General features: G+C 37.5%; 5 protein-coding genes and 4 non-coding genes across 10 annotated transcripts; 2 read left to right on the forward strand and 7 right to left on the reverse strand.

Annotated features, from left to right (window-relative positions):
* Positions 1-197: 197 nt before the first annotated feature.
* Positions 198-4,489, reverse strand: LOC128021116 (heat shock cognate 71 kDa protein). The gene is made up of 9 exons (XM_052608058.1): positions 4,331-4,489; positions 3,395-3,604; positions 2,973-3,178; positions 2,583-2,735; positions 1,815-2,370; positions 1,392-1,594; positions 1,094-1,292; positions 788-1,020; positions 198-683 (listed from the first exon to the last, which is right to left on the reverse strand). Exons 2-9 carry the CDS (start codon positions 3,597-3,599, stop codon positions 489-491), a joined length of 1,950 nt encoding a protein of 649 aa, XP_052464018.1. The 5' UTR covers positions 3,600-3,604; positions 4,331-4,489; the 3' UTR covers positions 198-488.
* On the reverse strand, positions 1,662-1,757 carry LOC128021855 (small nucleolar RNA SNORD14). The gene has a single exon (XR_008185778.1). It is a non-coding gene; the product is annotated as a small nucleolar RNA SNORD14 (small nucleolar RNA).
* LOC128021856 (small nucleolar RNA SNORD14) lies at positions 2,437-2,532 on the reverse strand. Its single transcript, XR_008185779.1, has one exon. It is a non-coding gene; the product is annotated as a small nucleolar RNA SNORD14 (small nucleolar RNA).
* LOC128021858 (small nucleolar RNA SNORD14) lies at positions 2,821-2,916 on the reverse strand. Its single transcript, XR_008185781.1, has one exon. It is a non-coding gene; the product is annotated as a small nucleolar RNA SNORD14 (small nucleolar RNA).
* On the reverse strand, positions 3,258-3,353 carry LOC128021857 (small nucleolar RNA SNORD14). Its single transcript, XR_008185780.1, has one exon. It is a non-coding gene; the product is annotated as a small nucleolar RNA SNORD14 (small nucleolar RNA).
* Positions 4,490-5,488: 999 nt separating the features above from the next.
* On the reverse strand, positions 5,489-10,402 carry LOC128021117 (cytotoxic and regulatory T-cell molecule). Of its 2 annotated transcripts, none has more exons than XM_052608060.1 (12): positions 10,307-10,402; positions 8,899-9,048; positions 8,623-8,775; positions 8,413-8,529; positions 7,849-8,007; positions 7,328-7,426; positions 6,920-7,000; positions 6,752-6,787; positions 6,568-6,633; positions 6,282-6,419; positions 6,087-6,173; positions 5,489-5,986 (listed from the first exon to the last, which is right to left on the reverse strand). In XM_052608060.1, the coding sequence occupies exons 1-12, from the start codon at positions 10,356-10,358 to the stop codon at positions 5,826-5,828; spliced, it is 1,299 nt and encodes a 432-aa protein (XP_052464020.1). In that variant the 5' UTR covers positions 10,359-10,402; the 3' UTR covers positions 5,489-5,825. The 2 variants fall into 2 exon arrangements, with proteins under 2 accessions (XP_052464020.1, XP_052464019.1); XM_052608059.1 differs by having other exon boundaries at positions 5,490-5,986; positions 6,752-6,790.
* Positions 10,403-12,042: 1,640 nt separating this feature from the next.
* LOC128021118 (zinc finger protein ZPR1-like) lies at positions 12,043-16,675 on the forward strand. The gene is made up of 13 exons (XM_052608061.1): positions 12,043-12,309; positions 12,393-12,554; positions 13,590-13,680; positions 13,798-13,868; positions 14,173-14,259; positions 14,381-14,503; positions 14,584-14,710; positions 14,921-14,991; positions 15,096-15,185; positions 15,271-15,381; positions 15,473-15,562; positions 15,755-15,820; positions 15,990-16,675. Exons 1-13 carry the CDS (start codon positions 12,193-12,195, stop codon positions 16,113-16,115), a joined length of 1,332 nt encoding a protein of 443 aa, XP_052464021.1. The 5' UTR covers positions 12,043-12,192; the 3' UTR covers positions 16,116-16,675.
* Positions 16,676-18,499: 1,824 nt separating this feature from the next.
* LOC128021119 (histone H2A-like) lies at positions 18,500-19,411 on the reverse strand. Its single transcript, XM_052608062.1, has one exon. It carries the CDS (start codon positions 19,329-19,331, stop codon positions 18,945-18,947), a length of 387 nt encoding a protein of 128 aa, XP_052464022.1. The 5' UTR covers positions 19,332-19,411; the 3' UTR covers positions 18,500-18,944.
* On the forward strand, positions 19,401-20,464 carry LOC128021120 (histone H2B 3). Its single transcript, XM_052608063.1, has one exon. The coding sequence runs from the start codon at positions 19,657-19,659 to the stop codon at positions 20,035-20,037; it is 381 nt and encodes a 126-aa protein (XP_052464023.1). The 5' UTR covers positions 19,401-19,656; the 3' UTR covers positions 20,038-20,464.
* Positions 20,465-22,660: the final 2,196 nt, after the last annotated feature.

Raw genomic sequence — 22,660 nt, forward strand, 5'->3', positions numbered from 1 at the left:
CACTACCTCAGTAGTTAGAGCCAAAATGGACGCAAAAAGCTAAATTATGATGCTCTGGACAGATTTAAAAACACTACCCCCCCCCCCCCCCCCAAGTTAAGTGACAAAAAAAAAAAAATGATAAACTAAGGTTTCAGGTAAATTAAACAAAAAGGCAACCAATTTATCCAAGCAATAAAAACACCAGACAGGTATCATTGAGAATAAGTCACCATTTTATTCGTTTTCTTTAAAGCATTGAGGTGATTTGATAAGGCTTATGAACTTCAGTTCACAAGTCAATAAATAGGTTGTGCAATCTAGGTAGAAAGTCTGTTCCCGGTGATCTAGAAATGTGACCCGTTAATCCCCTTTTTTAGAATTGCAACAATCACTCTGCAAGTTGAAGTCATCCAAAACGTCGTCAAAGTAACCATTTTAGAGGAGTCCAACTACAGAGGGCAACAGTAAATATTGCTATGGAGGTAGCACAGTGGCTTTGGAATGTCTTAGTCGACCTCCTCAATGGTTGGGCCAGAGGATCCACCTCCTGGAGCGGAGCCGGCCCCTGGGAAGCCACCGGGCATACCATCAGGCATTCCACCTGGCATGCCTCCAGCACTCTGGTACAGCTTGGTGATGATGGGGTTGCAGATCTTCTCCAGCTCCTTCTGCTGGTGCTCAAACTCTTCCTTCTCAGCAGTCTGAAAGTTTTCAAAACACATTAAGTCGAGTTTGTCAGTGCAAGCTTGGAAAAGTAATCCAAGTGTCACTTGACTTCGAATGTCTCAGCTGATAGCAAACTTACCTGATTCTTGTCAAGCCAACTGATGACTTCATTGCACTTGTCAAGGATCTTCTGCTTGTCCTCATCACTGATCTTGCCCTTCAGTTTCTCATCCTCAACAGTGGACTTCATGTTGAAGGCGTACGACTCCAGACCATTCTTGGCAGACACCTTTTCACGCTGCACATCATCCTCGGACTTGTACTTCTCTGCCTCCTGCACCATGCGCTCAATGTCCTCCTTGCTGAGACGACCTGAAAATGGACTTCCAGTTAACCTCTGAAGTGGCCACCACAGTCTTTATTTAGGTGCAGAGAAAAGAATTACCCTTGTCGTTGGTGATGGTTATTTTGTTCTCCTTGCCAGTGCTCTTATCTGCAGCTGAAACATTCATGATGCCATTGGCATCAATGTCAAAGGTGACCTCAATCTGGGGAACACCACGAGGTGCAGGGGGGATTCCAGTAAGCTCAAACTTGCCCAGCAAGTTGTTATCCTTTGTCATTGCACGCTCACCCTCATAGACCTTTGAAAAGGGTAATTAAAACAAGATGTCATCATTTAAATTAATCTAACAGGCATTAGGTGGGATAGAAGATTCCGAAATCAAACATTTCATACCAACCTGAATGAGCACACCAGGCTGGTTGTCAGAGTAAGTGGTGAAAGTCTGAGTCTGTTTGGTTGGAATGGTGGTATTACGCTTGATAAGGACAGTCATGACTCCACCAGCCGTTTCAATTCCAAGGGACAGCGGAGTGACATCTAGCAGCAGCAAGTCCTGAACATTCTCAGACTTATCACCAGAGAGGATGGCAGCCTGGACAGCTGAAACAGAAGAGTGAGAAATAAGAACCTCGGGCAAATTGACATGTTCAGATAGCAATGACAGCAGTCGCTCAGACATCCAAGGAAGGTTCTTGGGCCATCTTTGGTCTTTCAACCTCTGGTGGAAACTACGAATGGCAAGGAATCAACTTCATCATAGCGAACGCCAAGAAAAAAAAAAAAAAAAAAAAAAAAACCCTGATTAAAACAAGTAACCCACCTGCTCCATAGGCCACAGCCTCATCTGGGTTGATGCTCTTGTTGAGCTCCTTGCCGTTGAAGTAGTCTTGGAGCAGCTTCTGGATTTTGGGAATGCGAGTGGAGCCACCAACCAGTACAATGTCATGGATCTGAGCCTTGTCCATCTTGGCATCACGAAGGGACTTCTCTACAGGATCCAAGGTTCCACGGAAGAGGTCAGCGTTGAGTTCCTCAAAACGGGCCCTGGTGATGGAGGTATAGAAATCGATGCCCTCATAGAGGGAGTCGATCTCAATACTGGCCTGAGTGCTGGAGGATAGGGTACGCTTCGCCCTCTCGCAGGCAGTGCGGAGACGGCGAACGGCTCTCTTGTTGTCGCTAATGTCCTTCTTGTGTTTGCGCTTGAACTCTGTGATGAAGTGGTTCACCATGCGGTTGTCAAAGTCTTCTCCACCCAAGTGAGTGTCTCCAGCAGTAGATTTTACCTCGAAGATGCCATCCTCAATGGTGAGGATAGACACATCGAAGGTGCCACCACCAAGATCGAAGATAAGGACATTCCTCTCAGCACCTACCTGAAAAGAGGAATTAAATGCATAAGTATTTGCATGTACATTCATTAATTGTATGACACTCAAATTTCGCTCAGACATCCAAGGAAGGTGCTTGGGCCATCTTTGGTCTTTCAACCTCTGGTGGAAACTACGAATGGCAAGGAATCAACTTCATCATAGCGAAAAACTTAAAACCACACACACACACACACTGAAATAATGTAAGTTTTTACCTTTTTGTCCAGACCATAAGCAATAGCAGCAGCAGTTGGTTCATTGATGATACGCAGAACATTCATGCCAGATATAGTTCCAGCATCCTTGGTGGCCTGACGCTGAGAATCATTAAAGTAGGCTGGCACGGTGATGACAGCATTGTTAACAGTCTGCAAAGACAACACAAATTAGATCCCAACCGCCATTTGGAACTAAAGTCAACAATACTACAGTTAAACTACAGCATAGTGCATGTCGCTCAGACATCCAAGGAAGGTGCTTGGGCCATCTTTGGTTTTTCAACCTCTGGTGGAAACTACGAATGGCAAGGAATCAACTTCATCACAGCGAAGCACATCAAGTCAAATGGGAGTTCAATAGAGCTGCCCCACAAACAGCCGACTCACCTTTCCCAGGTAGGCCTCAGCAATTTCCTTCATCTTGGTAAGGACCATGGAGGAAATCTCTTCTGGGTAGAAAGACTTGCTCTCACCCTTGTATTCAACCTGGACCTTGGGACGTGTATTGTCATTGATGACATTAAAAGGCCAGTGCTTCATGTCAGACTGAACAACACCATCATCAAACCTGCGGCCAATCAGACGTTTGGCATCTATTGGAGAGCAAGAAAAGTTAAAGTTATATAGGGTTAATAAAAAAAAAAACAACAAAAAAAACCTAATGTCAGAATTTCGCTCAGACATCCAAGGAAGGTGCTTGGGCCATCTTTGGTCTTTCAACCTCTGGTGGAAACTACGAATGGCAAGGAATCAACTTCATCATAGCGAACTATTTTTGGAATGAAAATTGTATTAAATAAATCACTTACCAAAGACCGTGTTGGTGGGGTTCATGGCGACCTGGTTTTTTGCAGCATCTCCAATCAGTCTCTCAGAATCTGTGAAAGCTACATAGCTTGGAGTGGTCCGGTTTCCTTGGTCATTAGCGATGATTTCAACTTTTCCATGTTGGAAAACACCTACACAGGAGTAGGTGGTCCCGAGATCAATACCAACAGCTGGTCCCTTGGACATTGTTTCTAAAAAAAATAAAAATAAAAGGGGAAATTACACAATGAGTTTAATGCTGTACACTGGAAAACAAAAAGGAAAGCGATCATGGAACGCTTTCATTAACTAGCCTATAGACAGTTGTGTAAACACATTACACCAAGCCCTGGAGCACGTGTGGATGTGCGTCAAACCACGTGGATCGAGCATCTAGAAGATTCTACGGTGAATTCAAAATCAGACTGATCGAAATCGGTCTTAAATTCAACTTTTCTAAACGTTTCTATTGTTGTGCCAAACATGTCTGTGTACATTTTGGAAAAATAAAACCAAGCAATATTGTGTGACCAATAGCAAATGATCAACGCTTAAGGTCGGGTGAGGCGCGTGACAAGATCACGAGGTGCCGGTTGCGGTTTGAATTTAACGTATTGTTCTATCGGGCATTTTGACTAAAACTTAACGTTAGTGGCTATAATAGGAGGTTTAATCTTTGAGTTGATCCAAAAAAAAAAAGTAATAATAATAATAAAGATAAATATAAAAAAAGGGGAAAGGGAAAAAATGTGATGGTAAAAATATAACTTAGTAAAATATCAAACAACAGAATCAGAAAATACGGAAAATATTCCACATGTAAAAAAGGAGAAAAAAATCTGCCATCTTTGTAATTAATGAAGTAGTGATCTACTACATGAAAGCATAGAAACAAGTATTCAATATGAGATTATAAAGAAATAGACCGGACACCTTACCAAGTTGGAAATTACTGAGATGGGTGAAGACGCCGGCTGGAGAGATGGAATGGCGACAAACTGCCTTGCCTTGCTATGAAGAGAGACCGGTCGAACGTTCTAGAACACTATATATTACCGGTGGCCGAGCCAATGAAATTTCAGATCACTCAAACATCAACCGGTAAGAACCAATGTAAACACGAATATTTCGTTTACCCACGCCCACCAGGAGAACCAAGGATATAACTGGTTAAAAAAAATCCAAACCACCCCCCTCGGGTTTGCCGCAAACCTACTTGGAAACCGTTGTCTATGCGGAACAGTTTTTCCTATCCATGATGTGAATCGTGAATGAAATCAGCCTGCACATTCACTGGAAATGCGTCGATGAGACAGCAAAACAGAAATGTTTGATGAAAATAGATCAAACCGTCGCTTAGTAGATTACACCATGACAAGCACATACAAATTGAAAACAACAACTGTGTTAGCTCAAAGAGCTCAGTGACATTGCTTTGGAACTGTAAGGTCTTGCCTAGTGAATAATATCATTACTTGAAAGATATACCATACAGGTCGAAAATGTTTTCGGTATTTTACAATACATATAAATGAAGTTGAAATATAATAATAATAAAAATAAAAATAGAATGAGGTGATAATACTCTTCTCCAATGTGCATCATAAAGAGCTTTGTGTTGAAGCACGAGGTGTTTATCACGCAGCGCCGTTTTAAATCTTTGAGGCAGAGTATTTTTCTTCTTATTATTTTATATTATTATTATTATTTATCCTGTTAGCGGGGTAAGACATTAGAAAACGCTAAATTTCTAAGTAAAGGAAAAAGAACGAACCAGGACATAAACTATGATTGCACAAACGCCCAGCAGGGGGCGATATACACACAGAATACGAATGGCCATAGAGGTAGTAGAAGGAAGTAGAAAATATGTCCACAACATTTGATGAAAGTCACTAAAGACAAATGTCACATAAGTGTGACATTTAAAGACCATATGCATTTTCGTTAAGCTCAAAACAATATTGACGAGGATGTGACATCCGAAAAGTGCGCTTGGTTTAAATCTTAATTAACATTAGTATTTTTTTATACCAGGCATAACATCCACACGTTACATAAAATAGTTCATTTAATTTTCCGCAATATATATATATATATAAAAGGCACAATGACTTTTGAATATCAGTAGGCAAAAAAGGGCAAGCAGCAACAATTTCAGGTTAAAAAGACACATTTGTGATATAATGATATTATCAAGGGAACACTTCAAAGTTATTAAACTGTAAACACATTGCAATAAAGCACACATAAAAAACTCCTTTTTACAATCAGTAAAAAAAAATGTAAACCAGCAGTGACTGATGTGTAAAAACTGTATATACAAAAATTGGTAGCTATATTCATCATCTTTTAGTGAGCACCATTGTTCATAACAGAACTGCAAAATCAGTTCAGTCTCTTATGAGGATTCAGAACCTGCTGAATGTTCCTCTAAAGTTCAGTCTCCTTGATACAAGCTAGGTCAAGTTTGTTACAAGCTGCTGTTGAGCTGTCTTGTGTTTCAGAGATCACATCAACTGTAGCTACTGAATTTGCTGTATTCTGTGGCGGTTCTTCCAATTTGTATTCTGTGAAATTTGAGTTCCAAAAGCCTAGACAGAAAATCAAGTCAAACACCAAATATTAATATTTGTAAAGACACAAAAGCTTATGTGTTTGAACTACAAGATTAGGTGGTTTCAGCGGTTATACCTGATTTACTCCCTTCCTGGGACTGCTTTTCTTCATGACTGTATTTTGATATGCTGCTTTCCACAGACTGGTTTGATTCTTCATTCTCTGTTATAACATCAGATTAAAATGAAAAATTAAATCCAGAATTAAATCTCAGCTAAACTCCAGAATAGTTTGGTATAAAGTATAAATATAAAAAAAATCTTATATTACCTTTTTTCCAGGCTAATTGTGCCTTTCGCATTCTGAACAATAAGAAGGAGACTACAGTAAGCAAACATATGACAAGGCTTGTGACCAGCAGGATCAACAGTGGTGAGCCTTCATTCAGACCTTGTTGTTCATCAAAAACTGCAAATACACAAATTAACACTACAATCATTAATTCATGTCCTTCACATGTTGCTTTGATTGTCATTTAGACATTTATGTGCGCACAATATAGAAATGAGTTTTTCTGGTTTGTTCATAAGCATTTTGTTTTTCGTGAGCTTCACACCTTGTGAGCCGGTGTCATTTGTGGTCAGGGATTCAACAGGTGAGCTTGAAGAGTTTATGTTGTGTGCTGAAATGCAAAGATAGATCTCAGATCAACTTCACTATGTAAAATAAGCAAGATTAATGATATTTTATGTCCCGTATATTATGTTAAATATTAAACAATGCAATTTTAAAACACTTACTTGTCAAGCTTATATTTGTTGCTGTGGAATATTCCTCTACTAAAAGAGATTGCAAAGCAAATCAGAGAACACACACTGAACGTGTCTTATAAAAACAAATACTAAGTTTTAGGTGAAATGGAAATACTGGAAATAAGTATTTAATCATGCACATTCGCATATGTATACCTTGTATGGTGTTTGAGGTAGTGCTGTCTCTTGTTGGGAACACTTCAGTACTTTCTGAAATTGACGACAGTTCCACGTGTGCTGTAATCAGATGGTGTTTTTGTTAAACAGTTGCTAAGATATCAAATTAAAACAGAAAAGAAAAGATGCAGAATGACCATGAACCGGAAAAAAACTCAAATGCCTTGAAACGACTGTGTGCAGTCTGCAAAAGCTACCAGAAGATGGAGGCAGAGTGATACAAAGAGCAAATCTATTTCCATTCTGCAGTATTATGTGAAACCATTGTAGAAAATGCGATTCTTCTTTCATTTGTATGTAAGACTCTTTTGAGATAGCTAGTTTATTTAGTGTAATTAAGAAATGAAATGACCTCTACTGAGACATGAAATGAATTGAAACACCCACCTGTACCGCTAAACACAGGAGCAGAAGTGGTTGTGATCATTAGGTCAGTTTTTAGCTCATCTCTAGTACTGGAGTAACTTGTCGTGGAGGCTGTAACAGCTATGCAAAAAAAAAACAAAAAAAACAAACATTTAATTACTCTGAAATCCCAACAGCAAACGGTTTGACTTTTTAGTTATAATAATCTGGTTTAGTGTTTGTTATATTATACATATTAAGTGCATCTGTTCTGGATGGGGACCACAGTTGTTTTGTTCAAAGAAAAAGTTGACTTCCCTGACATCATGTGACTGACCACTCTAATGTGAACCACACATTCACTGAAACTTCCAAATACTCTTTAAGTGTAGGCGAACTTTCCTTGCCAAATCTTTCAGTTCCCTTTTCTTATACTGGCTTGTGGCATGTATGGTCACATGCTTGGAACATCAGTGGTAGTTAGTTCAAATATTAATTATAGTTAGTGGTATCTGCTATTCCTGCAGTTGGTTATATGTAGCCTACTATTTGTGTATACTTACAGTGATTTTCAATAATGATGACACTCATCAGTTTTCTTGGGAGAGCTGTATGTTTTGCCAGGCACATCACCGTTGCTTTCCTGATATGAGTTTTGACTGTTAAGAGGCTAACTGCCAGTGACCTGTTGGATCTTTCCTCCCGTAAGGTATTGGGTAGAGCTGTTAGGACAAAACAGGCGTATATATTCAGTAATCTATGATTTATTATTATGATTTATAATTCAAACAGTCCGAGAAACCCCCTAGATTTACTATTGATAGTACTATTGTTTGAATTTGTCCTTAGCTGACCCATTTCAGAAAACTGTGTTTCCTCTATTTTCACGAGGTATTCGTTTCTCAGTGACAGAAATGTCAGAAGTCAAGGGAACTTTGTTTTTCAGTATAACTGTTATGTCTGTTATGTCTGTCAGTAATATATCAAATCTTTAAAGTCATGGTCACCAAGCCTTTATCTGATCAACTCCACTCTCTCTCTCTCTCACACACACACACACACACAAGTTATGTGTGTAAGTATGCATGTATACCTGTCTGCCCACTCTGACACTTCTCGTAACTTACCTTCGATTTCAACCCCACTGATTTTCCATGAGAGTTCAGGTGGGGGGCCATTCGCTGCCGCTGAACACTTGATGGTTGTTTTATCTTTATCCTCTGCCATTTCTATTTTTGGAATTCCTGCGATCCAAACAAATAGAGTTCATATTCATATTTAATATCCATATTTTATGCATGTTTTTGTAAAAGTTGAGAAGTAAATATATACCTTACCGAATACTTTTACTTTAAATGTTTTTGGAACGACTTCATTTTCATACAGTAGACATTTGTAAATCCCTTCATCTTTAAAGGTAACATTAGCAATGTGTAATGTATATTCAGAGCTGTTTATATTAGAAATACTGCTCCTTGAGTCTCTTAGACCTGCAAGGGAACATGAAATACATTTTGAATGTTTAATGAGACACAATAAAGAGGAAATGCAAATAGCTTCATAACATAAGTGTTTGAAATGCATTCATCGATACACGGTGTTCTCGCCCTCACCTTTTACATTGTTGAAGAACAAAAGAAGGCCTTGTGGATTCCTCCACTCCATGTGTCCATTATCACTTAAGTTTTTTCGAGAGCATCTCAATACTAGCGTTTCTCCTTCTGCCACTAGAAGACGCTCTGTTGCCAGACATTTTCTTATGCCTGTTCAGAATGAAGAGAAGTAAGTCAGTAGCATCATGTTTTAACAAAGCTTCTCACATAATTGGCATTCCTCTTTGAATCAGACAGCTTAAAACAGTAATGAATGCTAAATACAGTAAAGTGTAGGCTAGTTGAATGGAAGAACAGTAGGTTGGTTAGGGCAGATAAGACGACAGACACCCTACGCTCTGTTCTGTTCTGCTCTGCTCTGACTCATTTGTGTCTTGCAGCTTTTAGGAGCTGTGGCTGAAAGTGAGAGTGGGCCACTCTTTGCAGTAGAAAGAAATAGTGACTGCTGTAAGTGGTCTTTTATTTTCTTGTGTGGTTTGTTCTTGCAGTGAGAGAAAACTTGCCGATGTGACACGTAAAACGACATTCTCGTGCTGGAACAGGAAACAGTGGTCTTATAATGTTACAGAGGTGTACACATATAATCAGCCTACATGGGGGTGTGATGTGTTTTTTTGTCATATGTAAAATGACCGTAATGCCTATTGTCTCATGTGAATTTGTATGTGGGAGTATTAGTACAATGCTTAATTTTATTTAGTTGATTTGTTTTTCTGTTATTCACGTTTGAATTTAATTTAATAGAATATTGCAAATTGTTTCAATTTGTGCAATGTATTCACTGATACTCTCTTTCCTTATTTAGACTTATTTAGATTATTGAAAAGCTTCTCGTCCTCTACTGTGTTGATACTGTATGCATCTTTGCAAGAATATGTTCCTGTTTCTATAACGAGAAGGTGAGCTATAACTAACACTGGAAAAAATGGTAACTTAAAAATAGTAACAACTAAATGAATTGGTCTTATTCAAGCCAAAACAGTTATTAATATTGCTGAATCAACCTTAATACATTAATTTGTGCCAACAAAAGTACATTTTATAAGTTGAATAAGGTATAAATAGCTCTTTGAAGGAGCAATTGCAGGTTACCACTTTAGTATATGTACACAGCATATAAACTTAAGTTATATAGTTCAGCCAATCCAATAAGAATAACAAAATGAGTTGAAAAAAAGTCTAAATCATATCATAAAAATCTATCATATGCTATCATAAGTTAAATGCACTGAGATACAACTGAAACCTTCTCTTATGATGTAACCTACCCAAACATAACTACCCATAAAAAATATCTATACCTAAAGGTATCAGGTAAATATATTCACAAACTAGTCAACCACAACCCTACTTTAATAGTCAGAGATGTAGTTTAAACCAGTGTAAATAAGACATAAGTTTGTCTTACCTCCTACGATCAACATCAGAGTGTGAATAATTAAGACGGTTTTGATCTCCATACTGCGGCTCTTGAACTCTGCAGCTCACTTCCTCTGCTTAGACTCTTTAAAAGAGAGCGGCTTCCATGACATCATGAAATGTCACAGCTTTTTTTCCAATGTGCAACTTTATGTGTGAAGGTTGAGGTTTCAGGGGCAACTCGGCTGGTCTTTGTTTCTCTTTTAGCAAAATTACTCTCGCCACCTTTTGACCTATTGAGTTCTTCAAGTTATTAAGTTCTTTGATGATGTATATAATATAATACATTTTTCAAACTTACAAATTTACAAACAGGCAAGGGGGAGCAACCGACACACTATCAATAATTTACAATTTGAATGAGAGAGAGAGAGAAAAAAATGTCAGAAGAGAAGGTCTGCTGAAGTTTCATTGTAATAACTCCCCTCCTACAGATCATGAATAAAATATCTTCTTCCAGTTATGATGAATCATCAAGTCTCTAATTTAACCCAGGAAATAATGATTTTTATTTGTTACATTTAAAAAAAAAATTACAATAAAACATAGAAACAATTTATTTACTGATAGTAACATTACCATCTAATCATGTTCTATGATCAAATTAAAATTATTTTTAGCATCTCTATGACAGCACACATGGCAGCATCACAAAAAGTGTCATCACTCTCTGACATGATTACACAAAGATGCTAAAAATCTCGGAAGGAACAGGAAGGTCTTTATTAGGTTTGTGAGGGGGGAATAAAATCATGTGATCAAATTTCACAATAACCAATGACCACTCCAACTGTGTGGGCAAAAAAAAAAAAAAAAACTTCCTCATTTTGATACACACAACCTAAATAGTGTTCACATCAGACCGGCAGTAATGTAGCTAACACAACTGAGTATTAATACAGATGTTACTGTGTAATGGATAAACCTGTTAATTTCTTTCTTTTCATTAGGTACATTATAAAGCATACTAGCCTATTTTATAATAATAAGGAGTTTTGTTCAGGCACCAAGGGCCAGTTTTACACAATACTGGTTCATTATGTGTAAAATATAAAGCTGTGATATTTTCTAGCTAGTACAGGCCATCAAGGACAATGTATGATATGTCATATTACTCATATGAGATGCTGAGGGCCAAGAAGATTCTCATACTGTAGTTCACCACAAGTTTCAACTTAATTTTTTTCACAGGAATTATGTAGTAAGATCAATGTAAAATCCTGAAAGCCTTGTTTTAATTAATGTCAGATGTGATTGTTTACATTGTGGTTGTTATCACTGAGAATAAAGAATTTATGTATTAACGGAGTTTACAAGTAAACTCAAGCTGAGGGAGCGCCATCTAGTGGCTGCTGATTAAAAACAAACGACGACAGGAAATTACTTCAAATATTGCACATATTATAGTTTTTGTCAGTGGTTATTTTGAGTATGCGAATGCACATACCTACTTTTTGCATTATATGCTGTATATATAGGGCACTGTAAAAAAAAGCCATATAATATATGAGGTTCATACTGCCATTTTGTTTAACTACTCGCTTTGTTAAGTTACCGTTGTTGCTGTACTGTATTTTAATGTATTATAAATATAGGCATATGAAATGAGATACATGAAACTCTGATGAAACTAATAAACCTAACGCAAAAAGCACCTTGATGCACTAGTCAGATGTTTAGTCGAGACTTTTATTTTGACAGGTTTTGCGAAGCTGATCTGACCCGGGGGTGATTCAAGCGCGCGTGAGGACGTTACACAAAAAAACGTGCGAAAGCAGCTGGAACCTTCTATCAGAACGCCACTCAACTAACCGCTTCTACCAGTGAACCAGAGAGTGTCAGTATTTTTCATCTACAGTAACGTTACCTGACGGGATGTCAGTTATTGAGGAGGAACGAGTTCGCGGCGGGGTTTTTAAGGACATTAATGCAGAAGATGAAGATCAGCAAACTACAGTGATCGAGAGTTTGTGCATGAACTGTTATGAAAATGTAAATTTCCAAATATTATTATTAAAGTCATACATATATATTTCTAAACTCGTAAAACAATGTCAATCTTATGTTTTGTCTAGGGAAGTACTCGTCTACTGTTTACTAAGATCCCTTTCTTCAAAGAAATCATCATCAGCTCTTTCTCGTGTCCACACTGTAACTCGACCAACACAGAAATCCAGTCTGCTGGTCGGATACAAGAGCAGGGTGTGCTGTACACCTTACAAGTGAAGACCAAAGAGGTATGCATCACTGTTAAAGTGTGGTAGATGCTGTATTCAGTCCCTCCAGGATTTCGCGGATTTTTTTTTTTTTTTTTTTTTGCGGCCTAAAATGGATGATTTTGCTGCGCCATTTCTCAAAATTCGCGGTGATATTTGCGGCATTTCTTATTGTTTATCAGTTAAAATGTATGGCTCCAGACAGACTAAACGTTTGACGACACCAGCACCAGTGCCATTGAACTACAGAAGGTGGCACCACCTACACCTGACAGTAAAGCACTCTCCATTGGAGACATATAAAGTCTGCATTTACATATATGCAAGATGTTTTTGTAAGAGTGCTTGTTCATCTGCAGTACGTCTCTAAGATGTTTCCTATCAGATGTCAAATAGACATTTATTAGAATGACGTCAGACCTCTTACACATGTAATAAATATATTACATCTGATGAAATGTACTTTTATTACTGTCATTCATAATATATATATATATATATATATATATATATATATATATATATATATATATATATATATATATATATAATATGTTAGGGAGTGGAAATGGCTTATGAGTACTTCTCTGCAGCCATCTACAAGTGGTAATTTAATATATTTTTAAACAATTGTTTGCTTTCCTACATCATGAAACTTTTAGTTTTATACATGGGGAAACCTATGAAGGATGAATAAATATCGTCACATTAAAAAATAACTTTCAAATTCGGTAATGCTTAAAGCTTTGAAGTGCTGGGAAAAGTTGTGTGTTTTTCCTTGTTTCCACATCAATGGTGTTTGTTCTGATATCTCGTAGCTTTAACAGAAGTCTGCGCCGAATTTGAATACTTCTCACAAGATTAAACGGAGATGTTGATTCTGTTGCGAATTCGTCTGCTTTCTTCACACTGTATCTCTCAGCGCTGTGTATATCAGTGTCACGTGATCGAGATCGCAAAATTCTGGATGGACTGAAAATGTATTATCTGATCATTTGTCATGTTGCCACATTCTAAGTTGCTTTCAGGAATAAGCTAAAAAAAATGTTTGTGCAGGACATGAACCGAGAAGTTGTGAGGTCTGACAGTGCGTCCACCAGAATTCCACAACTTGATTTCGAAATTCCTGCTTTCACACAGAAGGGCTGTAAGTTTTTCCACTTTGACCTCTAACTAAAGTCCAAGTCAGAATAATATTTTGGAAAGTTCCTTGTTTAATAAAAGTGGTTTGATCAATAATTGTGTCTTCTTTCTGATTGTTTAGCTTTGTCAACAATCGAGGGCCTTCTGGACAGAGCAGTGGCGGGTTTAGAACAAGACCAGCCTGTTAGAAAGGTGTGTGTTTCAATGAGTTTCACAAATTTGAGATCATGTGTGTTATGACAGAAACCTATAATTTATGATGCAAGAGCATACATTATTTGTGTATACTGGTTAAAGATCAGTTTAATTTTGGTGTTATCTATCCAATTAAAAAAATACAAAAGTGTTTTCAAATACATTGGAAACATTTTAAATGTAAGTATGGAGTCTGCTTTACTGTTTCAAATAACTTTTTTTTTAAAATAAAATATCAAAACTTGAAATAATAGATGAGTAGAGCTCTGTTTATGTGAATCTGTTCCTTTCTACATTTCAGTCAACAGATCCAGCTGTAGCTGAAAAAATAGAGGAATTCATCCAGAAGTTGAAAAGACTTAAAGAAGTAGAAGAGGAATTCACATTAGTAAGTCTTGCAGATAGTAAACTGCAGAAAGATTCAACGCAACTGACTAAAGAATAAACACTGTTGCTAGTTTATTATCAAGTTAGAACTAACTAATAACTAATTAGATTTCTATCAACAGATTATTGATGATCCATCAGGGAACAGTTTTATTGAGAACCCATTTGCGCCTCAGAAAGACATGGCTCTCACTGACACACATTACAAAAGGACGCCTGAACACAACGCTGCACTGGGAATAGAGGTGAGATGCTGCTACAGCATCAGCTGTGTGTGGAGAACGGCAAGATCTCAGTCTCTTGAACTTTTTCTTCTCTTTTAAAGGCAGAGGAAGAAGAAAATGCCGAAAAGCCTGGCAATGATCTAGATGCAATGAGAAATGAGGTATTAGTGTTCAACACTAACTGCCCAGAATGCAACGCCCCAGCCAATACAAACATGAAGCTTGTTCGTATCCTTTAAAGTATGCTAGAAAATGATATATTTATATATCCTGCTTTACCAGTTTATTTTAGGTGTGTCGAAAATTAGCAGTGGAAAATTTTGTATGATACATATAAACATTAGTGGAAATAACTCTGTATAAAAATGCTGCATAGAGAAATGGTTGTGAAACTGTTGTCATTATTTAAAGAAAGTAGGCCCCTTAACCCAACTGCAGAAATTCCACACTTTAAAGAGGTCATTATAATGGCCACTAATTGTGACAGCTGTGGACATCGCACCAATGAGGTGGGAATAATGAACTATACTTCAGAATTATACTACTGTTTAGTTTAGATATACATTTTTTGCTGTTTCCTTATGTATTGTTTTCGAATGACATCATTAAATAGGTGAAATCTGGAGGAGCCACAGAAGAGCTGGGAACCAGAATAACACTCCACTTAACCGACGCTTCAGATATGTCCAGAGACCTGCTGAAGGTGGATTCATGCTTTTTTCTTTTTCTTTTTTGGAAACAAAAACTTGTCATAAGTATCGTTATTAATACATGTACGTGTGTTTCAGTCAGAGACGTGTAGCGTGTTAATTCCTGAGCTGGAGTTTGAGTTGGGGATGGCAGCTCTCGGAGGGAAGTTCACTACGCTGGAAGGACTTCTCAAGGACATCAAAGACCTGGTAGGAACTAAAGCCCAGCTAACAGTGTTTGTTGTTTTCAACAAACAGATCCTTTTATGCTTTTTAAAAAATGCTTTTATGCTTATTTTAGATTGTTTCAAAAAACCCCTTCATGTGTGGAGACAGCTCTACAGCAGATAGAGCTGAGAAACTGGAACTCTTTGGGCAAAAGATTGACAAGGTTTGAAATCTATTACATTTCGGTTAATGTTCCTTTCTGTTAAAAGCAATGACAATATTCTCAATATGGTATAATTAAAAAAAATTAAAATAAAACTACTGAAGATTGTAGATACATTTTTGTATACTTTATTTTTTATTTATTACATTTTTCTGGAATCTTGATGTGTTGTATTTACAAAATGCTTCTTAGATAATGGCAGGGGAAATGGATGTGCACATTATCCTGGATGATGCCGCGGGAAATAGTTATCTTCAGGTGAGCTAGGAAGAAGGTTTTTTTGTTTTTTACTTTATTTAAAGGATCTTATTTTAATAACTCATGGTTAAGTGTAATATTTGTTTTGAATCTGTTTGATATTAAATATTTCAAAATATGTATGTTGTTGTTTTTATCTGAAGGCTAACCATTCACACCTTTTTTGCAGAATGTTTATGCACCAGATCCAGATCCAGAAATGAAGATTGAGAAGTACACCAGGACCTTTGAGCAGAATGAAGACTTGGGGCTGAATGACATGAAAACAGAAGGGTACGCAGAGAAAATGGTTTAAAGTTAGAGAAAAATGGAAATTATGTTATGACAAATTCTGTCAAAACAATTATATAACATTGTTTAATTCGCTTTTACATTTATTGTAATATATCATGTAATAAGCACTTCTGAAAACCATTATGTCTTTTAAAGGCAGCGTTATGATTTGAAAAGGAAATATATATTTTTTGGCTTGAATAAGTGCAAAGGTGAAGAATTTCCTTGCTGTGTATGAAAAAATGTTTAAGTTATAAGTTTTGGTAATTTTGATTATTGAGCTCTTGTGTTAATAACCAGTATTACAACAAATTGTTACAAAGTTTTTGAAGTACTTAAACTACAGACACTTAGTAAAGTAGTCTTAAGCACACTGGATGTGAATTCCTTGAACACATTTTCATGTAATTGGACTTATAAAGGCTGTAATATAATAAGAGTTATGTTTGTACAATAAAACAGTATAGTATAAGTATAATGCTGAACTGTTTACACTTTGAGTTGAGTGAAATATCTAATTAAAAATGGCTTCAGCATGACGTCAAACCCTAATGCAACTTATAATAAATTTTGTTTACATTATCTGGCTCTTTAGTGTTTATTTTGTTTTTCTAATTAGTTAATTATTCATTCTATAATATTGTTAATCCTGAATGATAAATGGCACCATTTGGTGGGTGTCAGAAAAATAGCAGTCAACAAAGCCATTATAGCACAGACCAAAGGGGGGCGCTACAGCGCAAAACATTTACAATTTTAGACATTTTGGCCATAGCTCGTAAATCGTTTAACGTAGACTAAAAAACTTTACATCGATGCAATAGTTGGGGCAGCACGATCAAAAGTTTATAATTCTAGTTTTGCAAATTGCAAATTGTGCAAGTATGCCACTTGGGGGCGCTATAATAACTAATTCAGCTATAACTAGACAACCATTGTTACTATTGGCTTGAAAATTGGTATGCAGCGTCTTTGTCCAAAGTGGCATAAGTTTCTATGAGGACATTTGCATATCTTTACAAATATATTCGCAAAGGGGCATGGCCAAATATACTCAACAGACTATAAAACATAAACAAAAACTCTACTCAACTTTGATACTTTGTGAAAACATGAAAAATCTTAACCATCATCTAAGAATTCATGGAGATCGGACCATAGGTGGTGCTATAACGGATAAAAAAAGGCCTCAAAAACACAAGATTTATATAGAAAATTACTTGAAATTGTAGAACGTACATATATTCACACAAACACTAGATATCATATGAAAGATCTCCCCAATCTTAACAACTTTGTCTCTGGGACCATTGCTATCAATCAAACTGTTCATTAAATAGTTGAGATTATTTTTAAAAAACTATATGAACTAATCATGTTTTTTTTTTAAACTCAAAATCAGTGCAGTACTATTCTCTAGACTCTAGGTCAATAATTATCAAAAAATGTTGACCATTTGAACATATGTTCTTTACATTGTGTATCTAAAGGCCTAAAATCCTAAAAGGAAGCCCACAATATTTCTCAAAACTGTGTAAAATTATGCATAATTTCATTCTTAATAAGCATGCAAAATATAAGAGAAATTGAGCAAAAAATAACAGCATAATAGTTATAAAGGTTAAACACAATGTCGTATGAGAAATTGCATTTATAACCACTTGATAGCAGCAAAAGACAACTAATGGTCTCATTAAATGCACTAAAACTGTACTGTTCATAGGTTTGATGGATTCATGCTTAATACATTATAAAATCACATTTAAAATGTAAAATCACATTTAGTCAATTTACCATATTGTTCATACAGAAATACATTTTTACAATTATTCCTGATTATGACTACAGTGAAACCTGAAAATTACATAAACTCCTAAAAAGAGAAGGCTTGCAATAAGTATTGTCACCTATCATTAATGTCAAATATCTATATCTGCTGCAAAATGTGTGTGCATGTATGTCTGTATATGTTTTTGTCTCTGTGTGTGTTTAAGCATGCTTATTGAGAATTAATATACTAATTTAATCATTTAATTTCAGTGTCTGTGTTTTGGATGTGTTTTACTGTCATCCTTAAATCCAGGTTAGCCTAGAGTAGACCCTTTGCATACCATCCATTGTGCTTGAAACCCGGAAATCGCTGCTTGCAGCTATAATTATTGTTATTGGGTTTTTTTTTTCTTTGCGTTCTCTTAAGGTTTTTGCTTTTTGGCACAATAATGGCTCATTTGTTCAGAATATTGGTTGTTAAAATTATGCAAATTTAATTGATTATGTGGCATGTCATGTGATGTCAGCATGGTCACCCATAAAGAGAGGGGACCCCTTCATGTACACTTTAACTTCTGTCTAAATATTCAGTTCATAAAAGTCATGCAACTTGGAGGAAAAACAATGAATCAAGGGTTCTCTGTGCCTTCCACTTGCACTTAACATTTATTGAAACATAAGCACTTGAACAGCAGATAAAAGACATGACTTGCATGTAATTTAAAGCAATGACAAATAAAGTGTAACCAGCATTGGTCCATATACAATGGAATTCTAATGGACATTCGCCTCACAAATGGAGTTTTTTTTTTCTCCGTAAGGATAGTCCACCGTGATGGCAGGTTAAAAGTCCCAAGGCTATATAAAGCATTGTGATGGTGTAGATCTCTTCCTGTGTGAGGGAGTACGTCTGTCCAAAAGAACAATTATCAACACCAAAAAATAAATCAAAGTTTACAAGATGCAGCTGTCGTCTTCATTAAAACATACACAATATAAGGTGAAGTAGAGAACATAACATCACTTGGACTCAAACTAGCGGAGCTGCGTTTGTGTCATTGTCCATGATCGCAAAACCCCGTTACTTGCTCTTGGCTGGCTTCTCGGTTTTCTTGGGCAGCAGCACTGCCTGGATGTTTGGAAGCACTCCGCCCTGGGCGATGGTAACACCGCCTAAAAGCTTGTTGAGCTCCTCGTCGTTGCGGACAGCCAGCTGCAGGTGACGGGGAATGATTCTTGTTTTCTTATTGTCACGGGCGGCGTTTCCTGCCAGCTCGAGGATCTCAGCCGTTAGGTATTCCAGGACAGCGGCCAAATACACGGGGGCTCCTGCGCCTACGCGCTCGGCGTAATTTCCCTTGCGTAATAATCTGTGTACACGTCCGACTGGAAACTGAAGTCCAGCTCTGGATGAACGAGACTTGGCCTTAGCGCGGGCTTTCCCACCAGTTTTACCTCTTCCAGACATGTTTTGACAACAAAGGAACCGCCTGTTTAGCTAATAGTATCCCGTTTCACACAGCTGATCCAATGTACTTTCGTTTATGATGTAAGCAGGGATTGGTATTTATACCCGGACGTGTGCTCTGACTGGATGGTTTCACTCTAAAACAACAAACCAATCGTCGCTCGAATTTCAGTCCGTGACGTTAGAAATTCATCCTATCAAAACCGAGACTGTGCTCGCTCTAATTTGCATGCCGACTCTATAAATAAGGGGCAAAATTTTGCGCAGCAGGTTTACATACCATAACGATCCTGTTACAGTTGAGCTTTTGTGAAAAACCGACACAATGCCTGAACCTGCGAAATCAGCTCCCGCTCCCAAAAAGGGGTCTAAAAAAGCTGTCACCAAGACCCAGAAGAAGGGGGATAAGAAAAGGCGTAAGACCAGAAAAGAGAGTTATGCCATTTACGTGTACAAAGTACTGAAACAAGTCCACCCGGACACTGGTATTTCTTCAAAGGCGATGGGCATTATGAACTCGTTCGTTAACGACATCTTCGAGCGCATCGCGGGAGAAGCCTCGCGCCTGGCGCATTACAACAAGCGCTCTACTATCACATCCCGGGAGATCCAGACGGCCGTGCGCCTGCTCCTGCCGGGAGAGCTGGCCAAACACGCCGTGTCCGAGGGCACAAAGGCCGTGACCAAATACACCAGCTCCAAGTGAAAGTGTAACGTTACAAACAAGACGGACTGGACTCTATCCCTAATGATGGAAGACGAAACCATCCACTGTTGTTTGATATTCGCACGAGGGACCTCTGGTACATTGAGCAAACGCAGCTCTTGAAGAGCACAAACAGTGATTTCCATATGTAACACCAACATTCACCTGAGGTGTTCCTGTTTGATCGTATTTGCACGGCTGAACACTTGTACTGTACTATCATGGCATATGGTCGTCATCTGTGAGCTCATGTGGCTGTAAAGTCAAGTTACCGCAGGAAAACACAGTGGCTTTGGGTTTTATTGATTTCTTGTTGACAAAAATGGCTGTACTGTATTCATATTGAAAAAAAAAATGTCTTATGCCTGAATGTGTCTTCATAACGAACCTGTCATTGACCACAAATAAATACATTGGTTAATGGTAACTACAAGCAGATTTGAGAGCTTCCCTGCCTTTTAATGAGTAGCTTATTACTATGACATAAATGACGCCGCGAACGAAAGTGGCGACATAAAGCCGAATATTTAGAGAAAGGCGGGTTTATTACAGTATTATTTATTTATTCAAAGTATGCTTTCGTTGAAATGCGTTTTTAAACGACGTTGTCGGATCTACGAACGTTTACACGTGCGCTGCTTGGCTCGCGAGCAGAACTCGCCAGAGGAGGTAACCATAGCAACAGAGACGAAGGCTGCACGATTATTGGAGGATACATGAACAAAACAAACACTCATTATTTATGACTTTATTATAGATTTACCCATCAAACATAAAAGAAAACACCAGTGCTTCATTTTAAACCTCTTTACAGATTAGTCAGTTCACATTGCCCACTGTTAAATAAACATTTTCAATATGAATTCATTAATGTGTACTTACATTCAGTCTTCATGAAATAGTCTCTGCCAAAACAACAAAGCTTAATAATGCTCCTCTGATCCACCTTTGAATTAGGGACTGAGGTGGGTCAGTGCTGGCATATTTGAGTGTTATTGTGTTTTTACAAACAACTTTATAGGCACAGAGCCACTTCAGAGCAGATTTAACTCAGAAAACTTATGAAAATGAACCATGGCTTTACTACAATTAAAACCAAAAACCATGGTTACTAAACATGGTAAACACAAATTAACCTTGGTATTTGTAGTAAAACAGTGGTTATACAAGCAGTAATCAGTACGCCAAAAAACATGGTTACCATAAAACCACGGTTAATTTTTAGTAAGGGATGTCTTTAAAACAGATTACTTAAAAGTAATGGTGAAGAATTCTCTGGTTACTTATTTTATGATTTGTTTCCTGTGATTTCACCCAGCTTGTGTTACTGGGACATAGAGGGAGATGATTTGATCATGACGTCCCTGCAGGCAGACAGAGAGTGCTGAGAGTAAGGAAACATGACAATGTTGTGACATTTGGCCTTGAATAAATGTGTATCGTGCACATCAAGTAACCAAGTATATACAAATGGGTAAATTACTTGAGGAATATAATAACCTATGGATATTTTCATGATATTATTTATCAAATGACAATTCAGTGAATCTGAATTGATTAGTGAATAGATTGGTGGTTTACCACAGCATTAAACAAGGTCCTGCAGATGTAGGATATTTATGCATCACTCATATATATATACAGTATTGTTCAAAATAATAGCAGTACAATGTGACTAACCAGAATAATCAAGGTTTTTCGTATATTTTTTTATTGCTACGTGGCAAACAAGTTACCAGTAGGTTCAGTAGATTCTCAGAAAACAAATGAGACCCAGCATTCATGATATGCACGCTCTTAAGGCTGTGCAATTGGGCAATTAGTTGAATTAGTTGAAAGGGGTGTGTTCAAAAAAATAGCAGTGTGGCATTCAATCACTGAGGTCAACAATTTTGTGAAGAAACAGGTGTGAATCAGGTGGCCCCTATTTAAGGATGAAGCCAACACTTGTTGAACATGCATTTGAAAGCTGAGGAAAATGGGTCGATCAAGACATTGTTCAGAAGAACAGCGTACTTTGATTAAAAAGTTGATTAGAGAGGGGAAAACCTATAAAGAGGTGCAAAAAATGATAGGCTGTTCAGCTAAAATGATCTCCAATGCCTTAAAATGGAGAGCAAAACCAGAGAGACGTGGAAGAAAACGGAAGACAACCATCAAAATGGATAGAAGAATAACCAGAATGGCAAAGGCTCAGCCAATGATCACCTCCAGGATGATCAAAGACAGTCTGGAGTTACCTGTAAGTACTGTGACAGTTAGAAGACGTCTGTGTGAAGCTAATCTATTTTCAAGAATCCCCCGCAAAGTCCCTCTGTTAAAAAAAAGGCATGTGCAGAAGAGGTTACAATTTGCCAAAGAAAACATCAACTGGCCTAAAGAGAAATGGAGGAACATTTTGTGGACTGATGAGAGTAAAATTGTTCTTTTTGGGTCCAAGGGCCACAGGCAGTTTGTGAGACGACCCCCAAACTCTGAATTCAAGCCACAGTACACAGTGAAGACAGTGAACCATGGAGGTGAAAGCATCATGATATGGGCATGTTTCTCCTACTATGGTGTTGGGCCTATTTATCGCATACCAGGGATCATGGATCAGTTTGCATATGTTAAAATACTTGAA

Source organism: Carassius gibelio, chromosome A10 (genome assembly GCF_023724105.1).
Source record: "Carassius gibelio isolate Cgi1373 ecotype wild population from Czech Republic chromosome A10, carGib1.2-hapl.c, whole genome shotgun sequence".
Lineage (NCBI taxonomy): Eukaryota > Metazoa > Chordata > Actinopteri > Cypriniformes > Cyprinidae > Carassius > Carassius gibelio.